This window comes from Argopecten irradians, chromosome 2 (assembly GCF_041381155.1).
Source record: "Argopecten irradians isolate NY chromosome 2, Ai_NY, whole genome shotgun sequence".
NCBI lineage: Eukaryota > Metazoa > Mollusca > Bivalvia > Pectinida > Pectinidae > Argopecten > Argopecten irradians.
In genome coordinates, this window is record NC_091135.1 from 17451808 (window position 1) to 17465566 (window position 13759).

Consider the following 13759-nt stretch of genomic DNA (forward strand, 5'->3'; position numbering starts at 1 on the left):
AACTCATCTTAATGTTGTGTTGTCCGGATTTTGGTACTTTCCTTTGATAGATATATTACAGTCACGTTACCATGTTAAACTTCGGAGTCATTAGAAATTGCTTAAGTTTTATATCAAAGTCGCGAACTACTAGTATTTGTATAGGCATATCGTGTTATTTGATAGGCTTAGACAATTATATATATCTAATATTCAATAATCATAAAAAAACCAATTTATAATGATTGAAATAATATTCAATTTTCTGAAATAAAAAAGGAAATACAAGACATTGACTATTCTTATTTCTTAAGTATAAATGAAATGAATGACAAAGAATGATGATATGAGACATTATGAAAAGTCTAGTCTCTGTAGATATTTACGCCTGGTAGGATCCTACTGGAGTATATTTGTATACGTATTTTGAGCACACCATACATGTATATGCTTTGGTCTTGAAAATATTACAACAGTCCATTTTTCATAGATACCTTCACTAATATATACAAATTGCCAAACGCCCCGTACAATCCCTGTTCAGAAGAGATGCGATAATGGATGTGCTACACGCTGGAATAGCATATTTTATAAGAGGGGATTTTCAATTTTTTTACTATATGCTTCAACATAAAATACACCTTTTGAAATTACTGGGAAGTTCAACCCCCTCGCGTCCATCCCTCTCTCTTAAAAATGCAATAAAATACGCATATACAGTATTGTTTTTCATCAACTCATATCGTCATTCGGTTATAAAGTCTATCAGTTGGCAAAATTTGGTAAGTATCTACAACAAAAATATTTCCAAAAACAAAACTGATATTACCTTGGGCATGTGATAATATTTGGATTCGCTGAGAAAGTCGAAGCGTGCGGTAAAGCTGTGTTCACGAATAGGAACAATCTAATTAAAATTAGATTTGTAATTCCGCTCCAGAGAATCGTAGTGGGAGCGGAATTACAAGTCTAATTTTAATTAGATTGCATGACTTCCCAAACGCCTAGCTCTTTGACGTCAATGTCCCGACAGTCAACTATGACTACCCAAATGCCTACCTCTTTTACGTCAGCGTCCCGACAGTTAGCAATGACTACCCATACGCCTGCATCTTCGACGACAGCGCCCCGACAGTTCACCATGACTTCCCAAACGCCTACCTATTCAACGACAGCGTCCCGACAGTCAACAACGACTACCCAAACGCCTACCTTCGACACTTACGTCCCAACAAACAACCACGACTACCCAGACACTGACCGTTTCGACGACAACCCGCCGAAAATCAACAGTGACTTCCCAAGCGCCTACCTCTTCGACACTTACGCCCCGATATCCAAACATAACAAACATAGGTACAGAAGCGTTATCAACAACTTCCAATGATTTTGGGAGTATTTCGTCATGTCCAGGTGAGTGTTAAGGCATACTATTAGTATGTTACAATAATCCAAAGATGCCATTTCTCATAAACGTACAACATAAAAATAATGTTGTACGTTTATGTCTACGTTTACGTCGTGTGTGTACAGTATAATACTTATGATATGTATGGACGTGTGTGGACAGTGTAATACCTATGAAATGTATGGACGTGTGTGGACAATTCATTCAATTTGCTTCAAGAGGAACTCAATTCATCACCCCAAAATTTAATCCTTAAACAGTCAAACTTTAGTGCAAATTGATTTTGAATAGGTTAGCGCAGTGACAATACAACTAGCTAGCACAGTTATATTTTAGCGGTAAACGTCTTGCGTGAAATTTCTCTAAAATATAATTACCGCTAATATTAGTACGTTAACAGTATTCATTATCAAGTTCAAATTACATTTTTTTCCTAAAAATATAATAGTGATGCTATGACAATATAATCCGGGTAATTGTTTCAGACAGTTACCTACTCAAACTGTTTCCGTCTTTTACACCATTGCTTACACAACTTCAAAGTTTGGTCTCTTGTGCCTTTGGTAATTTTGTTACCGAGTATTATATACAAACGTACTGGAGGAAACTCTTGCTATAAAAGTTATTTTCAAAGTTACAAAAACATCCCATCTTTTGGTGTGTTTTTTGTGGTATTTATGTTTGGGAAGTTTATCTTTTTTTTTTCATGTGAAAATTCTTTAAATCTCCGTAAGAAGTTTTTAGCTGTGTGTTTCCAATCATTTAAATAAACTTGGTTTAATATGGGTTATTGTATACAGTTGTTGGTATCCCGGTGAAATACAAATATATGCCATGTTACTTCGTTATGAACGGCAGTCACCTGTTACGATCTGTAACGGCGAACATTATACCAAGGAATGTAAATTCATGACATCGTCATATTTTCCATCAGAACAACGGAGGCCTAGCCCCGACTGAGAATGGTTATAAACTCAGCTACACTCAATGTGTTATACGTGATTAAAAGACAGAGAATCATAATTATATTCATTACTAATATTGACATAATTAATATAATGCATATTTTATTACTATAATTACTTGTGTGATGAATAATGTAATTTATGATATTTATATACAAAGATGGGGCTAAAATAGCGCAAACCATATAACTGGGCAGTTAGATATCTGTCAAACTGTCCAGTTGTATCCCCCATCCAAATATTTTAGCCCCATCTTTGTATAAAAGGGGTTCTTATTTTGTTATTACATATATATGTCAACATATAACCTTTACATTTTTGTACTAAAAGTAAAGTTGAATTTTATGTCGTCATTTATAACTCAAATAAATGACATTATTCACTTTTAATCATGGTTTCTGTTATTATTAACCCTATTTAACAAACTGAGCACATCCTTTCTGAGTCATTGATGCATAGCTAAAACTGTCGAACTAACTGACGATTTGAATCTAGCTAGTTAAGTATTGTGATTCGACAGATATCGAAAATAATACAAAGTACATATATTTTTTATAAAAAAATTATATATAAATATGTTGTGTTATGTTGATGGAAATCACATGAACCATGCTGCGAGGTTGATATGTCATCAAACATCGTATATAGAATCATTACATATTCTTAAGCTTATAATTAATGTTTATTATTATAGTTTATATTTTAGGTATTCATTTTTCCATATTCGGAACATTATAACGTATGCTTAGATGGAAGCACCTCCGTCTATGGAAAAGTTCCATATTCCAGTAATATATTCAAGTACATATTTAGTGAAGAACGATTTGAATAATCTTTGTAACTCTCCATGTATCCAGTACCTGTACTTTGATGATTTGTGATTATAATAAATCATAAGTTGATTTTTATTCCTGACATTGTTCTTTTATGGAGTAGTGCTAGGCTGGAACCGAATCCCTTATATATTACTTTTACTTGGCGATTGCTGAAATATGCAACCCGACGGGAAAAGTTACACACCTGTGACAATGCCATGCTTAAAATAAAGGAACAAATAATGTCTACTGTGTTATGTTATACCGGTATTATCCGATAAAATTGATAAAACACTGTTACACAATAGCACTCAGACGAGCCACACTAGATACAAATGGTACACAGCGAAACCGATCGCATATGCTTATACAACAAAATTAGGGCACCATTTAGAAGTCGAATCGAAGTACAATGTTGACCAATATGTATGCATGATGCATTAACGTTCTTGCTATTTGTAGCACAGATCTGTCACTGTACGTGAATCAGAACATGGAAGGAAATAAGCACATAAATCCCCATTTGAAAAAAACAACTTCTTTACATTTGAGTTGGAAAATTTTGTGCGAAACATCCTCACTTTTATATACTGACAGAATTGGTAAAATGATTCATTGTGTAATTTAAAATAAATCCAATATTGTGTATTCCGGGGAAATAAAACAAGCTTGTTAAATTTAATTGGTAGTTACAAGAAAAACCTTGATTTTTCATTTCCCAAACTTGTATCCATTGATTAAAGATAATAGATTGTGGCAAATAAATACCTTTGATTATCTTGAGCTCAAAAAGAAGTACATTCGTATATGAACATATAGAGTAAAATTAACGAGACTTTAAGATTCGTTTAATATTCCATGTATACGACATTGCCCAATTCATGTAGTTTATCCCAGATTACATGGAAACAATTTGGTGCATAATTTGTTCCAAGTTAATTATCGTACATACTTTCCCTATGTATTTACGACATGTAAAACTTCCATCGTACCAGTATGCGTTATAGAAAACAACACGGCGGTCGGTACATGACAGATATTTCAGTTGGTTTTTTTCTGACGGGCGACCCAGAGGTGAAACAATCTAAGTTCTATGAGCCCTTAACCACGCTGTCACTGCAAACTGAAAATATAGCAATAATAAAGCTGTCACTGTAAACCGAAAATAGCTTCAATTTCATGAACGATACGTGTGAAAAATCTTCTACATGCTTGACCAACAAAACGTTTGGGTTCTGACAATATTTGTCAAATAAAAAATGTATGTTCCTATATCATTTAAATGGACCTATCTGTATTACCTGACGGTTCGTGATTGCGCATCATATAAGTAAACATTTTCGTCCATCGCGATTTTCCAAATATGTATGTTAGTCTCCGAAAAGTTCATTGTTCCGGTCATAAATAAGTCTAAGCTGTTAGCAACCAACCACAAATTCTGTTGCACATCTATAGCAAGTGTATCCACCCGAAGCTCAGGGTCAGAAATAAGCGTTATCTGTTCATCAACCCTTCCCCTTGGCAGCTTATAAACAGCGTCAGAGGACGCACCGCCATTATACAAAGCCTTGTCCGAAGCCACCATACCACCAGTCAGTTCATTCTTTCGACCAACAAAGTCCACGGAAAAGTTTGATGACTGGTTCCTGAGCACTGAAGTCGATACCTTATACACAGAGTAGCCTTGTAAAGGATAATAATAAACAAACTTGAAGTCGTATGTCATAGCTATGCCGTTGATATTCTGTCTCGTTGACGCCTCACTCTTATTGACTCCAATTATAACCTCGATCCCAGGCTCTTCTTTCATAGATGGATGCTGGAAGAAATAGGAAGTATTCGTTTTATGATTGTATACGATCAATCTGGTTTGGCCATTATCAGTAATATACACAAATTCCACAGCCCCATTGACGTAATCGAGTACCAGGTCATTCAGGAGAGTAGACGTTCGGGATGCCACGTTTTCGGGGAACTCGTGCACATGAACCAGCTGGTTATTTCTGACGTCATACACGATCAGTTTTGCTGGGCATATATTTTGGGGTTCATTCGTCGAGGTATGTATTCGTCCAGTATCTATTATCCACATATATCCTGTGTTAGGGTCAACTTCCATGCTCTGGACATACTGCAGGGCGTTACAGTCGCCCACAGTCTGCATTGCCCAATTAGGAAACGGCTCCAAAATACTTTCATTTCCATTCCCTGGATCAGTTATGACCTTGTTCAATGTTGATGGAACGCCCGGCTTCCATCTGGGAACAGTCACGTAAACATTTCCATCCAACACTTTTATCCCGCATATGATATTGTTTTCAACGACAAATTGTTCAGTTGCGATGTACGCCTGTTTTAAAGTGTCGGTCGGCCAAGAATAATCCACAGTCTTCCAACTGTAGACAATTTCTGCATGTTGCGTAGATATGTTTTGTGTAAATACACCAGACAGAGACAGAAACAAAAGCACGTGGATATATTGAGAAGTCATTACAAAGTCTACTGATACCAACAGTACAGCTTTTCCTACGCACTTTTATAAATATGGTTGATAAAGCAATGCTGTTTGTTTATTCTAGTGTGACCTATCACAGGAACTGGGTGCAAATCTACCCCCGACTATCAAAATAAAAGGTCGCTTCTGTCGTCTCGAGGATTTTCATGGTTGTTCTGTGTCTGGGTGTTAAAGCTCACTTCTGGAGTTTCTAGACTAAATGAGACAACATGGTTCATTACCAATGCACAACATAAAATTTAGCCAAAGTATTAGCTACGTGACAAATCCCTGTTGCAAAGGAAATCCCAGTCGATATCAAAACACAGCAATAAAGTTGGAAATCTTCATCATTGTTGACACATCTGTCACCAACTTAATATTTGAGACTAAAATATCAATATCAAAGCAAACTCAAGCAAGCATTAAAAATATCAAAGATGACCAGTCGTCAAATGGCTCTAATTTTAGTATACATGCCCGATACAAAAAACAAAACAAGGGATAAACTGCGATGTATCAAAGGTATTTTAAGTTTGTCTTTCTTTGTTTTTGTCTTCATTGCCACTTTTATGGTATATTATTTATTTGCCAGCTGTTTTGGTATTATTGATGGCACTGTAGAAATTGCACACTAATACAAGGAGACACATCACAAACATACACCAGTCTCAAAACAAAAGCATTAACAAACCGGAACATATAGCACACATGGTAGGCCGTCCTTAAATGACTCTGGCTGCTAATAGGACATTAAACCTAATAGAAGTATGCAAGGTTACATTATTTCTAGCCAACCATCATCGCATGGTGGGCTATTAAAATCGCTTTTCGTCCGTCCGTCCGTTAACATTTCTTTTTATCGCTATTTATCAGAAAGTGCTGAATGGTTCTTTCTCAAATTTTATCAGATAGTGCTGAAGGATTCTTTCTCAAGTTTCACTTATAGGTTCCCCTATGGCCCTAGTTGTACATATTGCATATTGCGACTGATCGGTCAACAAGATAGCGGCCAGGCAGCCATCTTGGATTTTGATAGTTAAAGTTTTTTTATCGCTATTTCTCGGAAAGTACTAAAGCGATCATTCTCAAATTTCACATGTAGGTTCCCCTAGGGCCCTAGTTGCGTTTCTTGCATTTTGGAACAGATGTGTCAACAAGATGGCCGACCGACCGCCATCTTGGATTTTGGTTAAGAACGTTTGTTTTCAGAAAGTACTGGAGGGATCGTTCTCAATTTTCATATGCAGGTTCCCCGAGGACCCTAGTTGCGCGTATTGAATTTTGGGACTGATTGGTCAACAAGATGGCCGACCGGCCGCCATGTTGGATTTTTGTAGTAAAAGTTTGTTACCATTATTTCTCATAGAGGACTGAAGGGATATTTCTCAAATTTTACATGTAGGTTCCCCAAGGGCTATATAACCTAGTTGTGCATAATGCATTTTGGGGCCGATCGGTCAAAAAGATGGCTGCGAGGCAACCATCTTGGATTTTTTATAGTTGAAGTTCATTACCGCTATTTCTCAGAAAGTACTGAAGGGATCTCTCTCAAATTTCATATGTAGGTTCCTCCATGGGCCCTAGTTGTGCATATTGCATTTTGGGACTGATTGGTTTTACAAGATGGCCGATAGTCCGCTATCTTCGATTTTGATTGATAAAGTTTAAAAAGCAGAGAAAAGATCCATTTTTCAATTGTCTGACATAGATTAATCTTCGATGTGCGCCAAGATCCATCTGGGATTTCTTGTTTAACAGTGAAAGAGGTCCAGAGGGCCTGTATCGGTCACCTGGTAATCATAACAAAAACTTACAATGCATTAGAAATAGCCAAAATGACCCGACGATGTTTAACCCACCCACCCCCTCCTGCATATATTGATGCTATCAATACCATATACCTATGGGTCTTATTCAATGCTAAGTTTCAGAGAAGAAGTTACTAGTATGAAAATTTACAAATTAGTGGAGATTCTGAATCCCCTACCTAAAAAGATGATATTACTCCAATATGAGTGTTATTCGATGCTAAGTTTCAGATAAGTTATTTATACGGAAATAACCATATTTACTCTTTTGGTTGGGTGGTCAGCTAGACCCTTTGTGAAATTTTCAGTCAGCACCCAAAACCTAAAAGGATGCTACCAGTAATTTTGTTAAATATCGACAAGGGGTTATGAAGAAGTCGATTGTTAACAGACGGACGACGATAGCCGGAGAATCGCATACGCTCACCTTGGTCCCGCTAACCAGGTTACCTAAAAAAGTTGTAGCGTAAAAATTTGAAATGCACACCATAATATGTCCTAATATACGAGTTGTCAGAAATTATTAAATTTACATGTTAAAGTCTCGTTGCCGGAATGGGTACTTGTTATAAGGCTAATAATAATCCCACCATCAACGTGGATATTTTCGCGGGTGCTTAATATCGAGATTTTCATGCATAAAACTTTTGCTGTGTTATTATATTCGCGATAGATACATTTTCAGGCTTTTAACAACAAAGTTCATTCAAAATATTACGCGTGGGGATCATGAGGTCCTCGCGTGATTAATTTCCATAGTTACAGTATATTTTTTTGTGATAAATGTTCAATCACAATGATGGTATTAGAAGGGACAAGACCGAACTATTTGAAACAATTAAGACCGTTTGAGATCAGCATGGTTGCTACATGTACAGCCTGGTTTCATACAGAAACTATGTCTGGTGTTAGCTATTGGAGAACAGCACTATGCCTATGGTGACCGTAATATTACGGCCATCGCAAATGGATGCCAGAGAAAATCGCTTCGCTTCAGCTTCGGCTGATTTAACATTTAATGCTAAATATCAAAGGGTTTCTTTTGTACTCAGAAAATCATTTGTACCTGCTGCATTTGTATCGTTAATACATAAAGGCAACAAGATTAGCAGAGCAAATGGATCAGCAATATGGGCAAAAAATAGACGAGTTGAATTATCCTTGTGTTCATGATGGAATACCTCGGGATTGACCGACTTCAGGGTAGAATATATCAGATGAACGAAACATTACTTTGGTAGCCTTGGTTTACCATCCTTGGAGTACAGACGTGGTAGAGCCAATATGATAAACTTGATCGTCTGCTATTCCATTGATTAGCATACTCGAGGACAAGGTAAATATACAAAAACATTATAGAATGAAATTACGCCATACAGGGATTGAACAGCGTTTTGATTGTGTTAAAGTTGGTCTGAACGCAAATGTATACAATGTATATTCAACGTAGCAAATACTAGCAATTACATAAATATAACAAACACGTTTCATATTTTAACCATTTTACTGGTCTTAAACACATGATATAGAAATATACAATTTCTAGAATTATTTATGAAAAAAACCCATATTTTCTCTGAATACTCACTACATACAACTCGCTCCATAACGATATTAGACTGTATAATACTATACATAACAATTTTACAGAGACTCTAACACTCGGCCGTGACTCTTACCAAAGATGTCTAAATATAAAAAAAAAAACCTCTTGGCTTTTACTGAGATTCCTGGGCATTCCAACAACTCAAAAAAACCTATAAGAACTGTATTAAAAAAAGAGCAGAAAAAAATTATCTTTGTTCATTTCGAGGATGAAATTTAGAGATAAACTATAAAAAAAAGATTTAAAAAGTTGTTAGTAGTGTTTTTGCATTCAACCACAGCGGAGTGTTAGCCCTCAAATCTACAGGTCCCATGTTTAACTAACTAAGACTCTCAGGAGTATAGCTAGCCAGCATGAAACAGTTAATAATACCGGTATATAGATATAACATCATCAATTAATATTATATTTAAATCATTATATTCTTGCATTAAAAAACAAAATATCTGTCAATTATATTTGTCCATCTGGGAACACCATCTGGAAACAGATATATCAAGTACATGTATTATCAGCTCATTTATGCTTAGAATTCCAGTTTAATCCAATTCCCATATTATGTAAACTTTTCGCTGATTATATAAACTTAAACAGCTTTAATAGTAAACTTCAGATACTTCAGTTATTACACTTCATCTATTTTAGTAACTTAAAACACATTTATTTTGGCATACTTAATTTTAGCATATGAAAAATTTAGACCAGCTTAATAGACAAACCGATATACACTTTGAATAATTAGACACCTTTCAAAAACATCAGTGCAATCACAAATTAAAGAAAGTGTAAAAAAAGAAAATACTGCGAAAATCTAGTGTATGTAATTAAAATTGGTACTGTATTTATTTTTATTAGAAGAGAATTGTTTCACTGAGCAAGCCTTTAGACTGTGTTAGCTATATAGCTTCCTCAATCAAAATGTTTATATTATAAGCAAAGTAAGAAATATGTCTTCTATAAAAAGTATGCCTTAAAGTGAATAGTCAGCAAAGTAAGAAATATGTCTTCTATAAAAAGTATGCCTTAAAGTGAATAGTCGGGCAAAGAAAACAAGTCTAAATGCGTTCTTTGGCCTTCCAAAAGTTCTCACATATTAATACGACGGTCAAGTTCTGCTTACATTTCCCAGTTCTGACCATTGAAATAAATAAAAGTTGAAGCATTGAAAGCGAGGCTGTGTGGAAATGTAACCACCGATATAGGCTGCCGGGAGAACGTTTTAGGATTCCTATACTTAAAATTAATTTCTTCGTACGCAGGCAGATTTTGACGAGAGATATTCTATTTCTATTTCATAAGAAATTATACTGGATACATTCACACCATTTTTACCGACTTTAGCCATCCTTGCCCGACTGTTCACTTTAATTCTATGTTGGAGGTTTATTCATCGACATAAAGGACGTTAGGGAGGGTAATCATCAATTTACTTATATAAGCTGGTATCACCTTTAATGAGTTAGCTTAATCTGTAATATATGACCAGCACAGATCAAAGCATTTCATGCCAATCGTACATAATATCAAATACACTGAGACAGAAATAATATGTACTCGCCATAATTAGGGGCCAGGGTGCCTAGTAAGTATTATGAGCTGATAGCACACCAACTCTTTGTTGTCTTAAATAATTAAACATAGATTAGACATATACCAGATATAAAATTAATTTTAATTATTATTACAGATAGGGAATGGGGCACTATAATTATAGCGAATACAATTATGTATTTGGTCTTAAATTAGTATAAGGAATATTGGCACATCCGATTATGATATACAGGAAAATAATTGTATATGCGTCATAGGGGATACATATTACATTAAAATATAACCAGGTGCCCACAAGTCATTAAATATATATGTATATATTATTTTGTATATGTTCTAAAATAAACAGCTTGTGTATCAACCCTTTACTAGTTTAACAACAAATAAAAATGAATCCATATATCCATCAATTTGAGCACGAAAGGGACTTCAAATGGAAAATGGAAAAAGGTAGAATTTAAAATATATATTCATTGTTTCACAATATGAAAACCTATAGCCCTTAGTGTACAATGATTTCTTTCCTTCACAAATATTATTCTGGAAAGCACTGGCTCCTGATGCCTAAAATATAAATAAAATAGAATCCATACGAGAATACCTTCATGCTACATTTAAGGTACTTTCTCCTCAGAAGTGCTAAAACTACCATGACAAGATTGAGTACATTCTATATGATTATGTGACTATCCTGATCAGAGTTTGGTACTGTATTAACACAATTCACACTAGCATGCTGCCTAGAAATGATCTACATGACAAAGCCGCAAAGACAATGATGTAGAACTGGACTGAATACTCAAATACTAGACAGATTCGTTAGTTTTAAATCCCCAGCAAGGTTTTAGGTAGTCATACGACAAACTAGATGGACTTATTAAAGCTATAAAACAAATTTCAACACACTGAATGTTAAATGAGGAACATTTTCTTGTCAGTATACATGCACTTACAATAAATCAATTTTACTAGTGATTACTGATATCGAATAATAATTGTGTAATATTTTATGGTTATACAGCGCACACTACCCATACCACTTATAGACCTGAATGGATAATTCATCAAGCTTTATAACTTTCAATTGTAGATAAAATTTCAATAAAAATGTTTTGTTTTTTAATGTACACATTGATGTTAAGTTTGTTTTACATAGAAGCTAGTTTTTTTTCAACTGATGCCAAAATTTTGCTTGTTTCAAATCTATGAAACATTCGAGTATGTTGAAAATTTTCAAAACTGGAAAAAAAACAACTGAATAAGTTGAAACATTGAATAAGATAAACAGTCAGCAAACTTAGTGAAAGCTTTACAAAGGAAACTGAATTACCTAATAACAGCTGTATCTGGCAACCTCAGGAACAATATTAGGTTCACTTCAGAGTGTAGTCATTTGTTAATCAAACAATAATGTTACTTCAGCTATGTACAAATTAGAAACAAATATTTCAACAAGGAATTTTTTTTTTCTGCAACCCTATTGATTGATATAAATATGTATGATTACAGTTACATATTACTGTTTTATTGAGTACTTTGATGTCTACTGATCTTGCGACAAATCATATATCAATTGAAATTAAAGTTTTAGAACAGTGTCAAAATACAGATATATTTAAAACAAGATCATTTGAAAATTACATAGTAGATAATAAAGATATTATATGTTACACATTTGAAAATTAATTTGTCAAGTAAACAACCTAACAAAGTATGATAATAAAAAATGTTCAAACAAACCGAAAATAGTTAACTAGGAATTATATAGTAACTAATAAATTAATAAACTATATAACAGAATAATTTTGATAAACTATCTTCCGACTGATATTAGCATGAAATTGAAGGTTAGACATTTTACTGTTATACAGTATAAAGTATACATAGTCAAACAATTAGCACTTGTTACCTGTGCATGTATACATGTGACAACTTTTGTAGTTTTGCCCTACTCTCTTGGAGTTTATTACAGTGGAATAACTGTAGAAATCCTTGTTTTCTTGGAACAATTTTCTTCCTTAATTTCTTCAATATGTTGATTTTGTGAAAAAAAATACATGTATGTGGATTACATAAATCATAATGGTTGCTAATGGTAACCAAACTATGTAGCACATCTATTTTTACTAATCTACAAATAAGGTAACATTACTGGCAAAAGTCCAACAAAATATCTGCATAAATACCACATACTCTACCACAACAGTAAATAACTTGCTACCAGACATCCAACAGAAAATATTCAAACTTATTCACAAAGATATTCACACTTAAATGTGATACAAAATTGATTGAACATATATGTTGTCTAACTGGTCAAAAATTAAATAAACTGGGAGGTATACAGGGTATTGTTAGTTAACTAGATATACACAAAATTATCTATTTTGATTCTGGTACTATAAATAGGTAGAATATATTTGAACCAGCAACGAAACAATTCTACAAAAAAAATAATAACTTATTACAATTACAGCAAACTATAATTCCTAGAGCCGCGTAACTGGCATATTTACATCAAGCATATTGACTCACTTTCACAGTTCCTGAATAAAATTAATTTGATTTCATATATGCTGACATCACACTTTAAAATTCGGTATCACTGATATTACAGAAAGATTTTTTACTTTTGTGTTTAAAATGACATGGAATCGATGTTCATTTCAGAAATAAGTTGTTTTAAAGCAATGTGTGCATATTATAGGCATGCATATCCATCACGTATAACTCAAAGAGCCTTGTGCTGGAGACATTCAACTGTGAAGTGTGGTGTTGCATGTGAAATAAGGAAAAACAAATAACCCTGAATGAGTAAACATTCAACTCAAAACGTGTCATTGTTTGAAATATTGCTACTATTGACTCACTATTACTATTTCCTGAGTGAAGAATCTGAACAGATAATGTTTTATGTTGTTGATCAGGTAGATTTCAATTCTAAACTCTTAAACTTTTTCTTCAAGTTGACATTTTGAATGGTAAAACTTTATCGTCCATCCAGTTATAGCATCAGAAAGCATCGCACAAAAATAATAATAATATAAAATGTTATTAGTATACATTAAAACCATCTTTTACAAAATTATATAAATATAAATTTCTTACAATCTTACCGTGTTATATAAAT

The 13759-nt window shown here is 34.1% G+C and overlaps 1 protein-coding gene and 1 long non-coding RNA gene across 2 annotated transcripts; both read right to left on the reverse strand.

The window, feature by feature from the left end:
* Nucleotides 1–4342: 4342 nt before the first annotated feature.
* On the reverse strand, nucleotides 4343–5658 carry LOC138316472 (protein yellow-like). Its single transcript, XM_069258166.1, has one exon. It carries the CDS (start codon nucleotides 5656–5658, stop codon nucleotides 4465–4467), a length of 1194 nt encoding a protein of 397 aa, XP_069114267.1. The 3' UTR covers nucleotides 4343–4464.
* Nucleotides 5659–8957: 3299 nt separating this feature from the next.
* Nucleotides 8958–13746, reverse strand: LOC138314661 (uncharacterized). The gene is made up of 2 exons (XR_011207406.1): nucleotides 10101–13746; nucleotides 8958–10047 (listed from the first exon to the last, which is right to left on the reverse strand). It is a non-coding gene; the product is annotated as an uncharacterized lncRNA (long non-coding RNA).
* Between the last annotated feature and the right edge of the window lie 13 nt (nucleotides 13747–13759).

Bases quoted from the DNA above. Each gene is read 5' to 3' on its own strand.
- LOC138316472 (XM_069258166.1), bottom strand. From the start codon at position 5,658: ATGACTTCTCAATATATCCACGTGCTTTTGTTTCTGTCTCTGTCTGGT.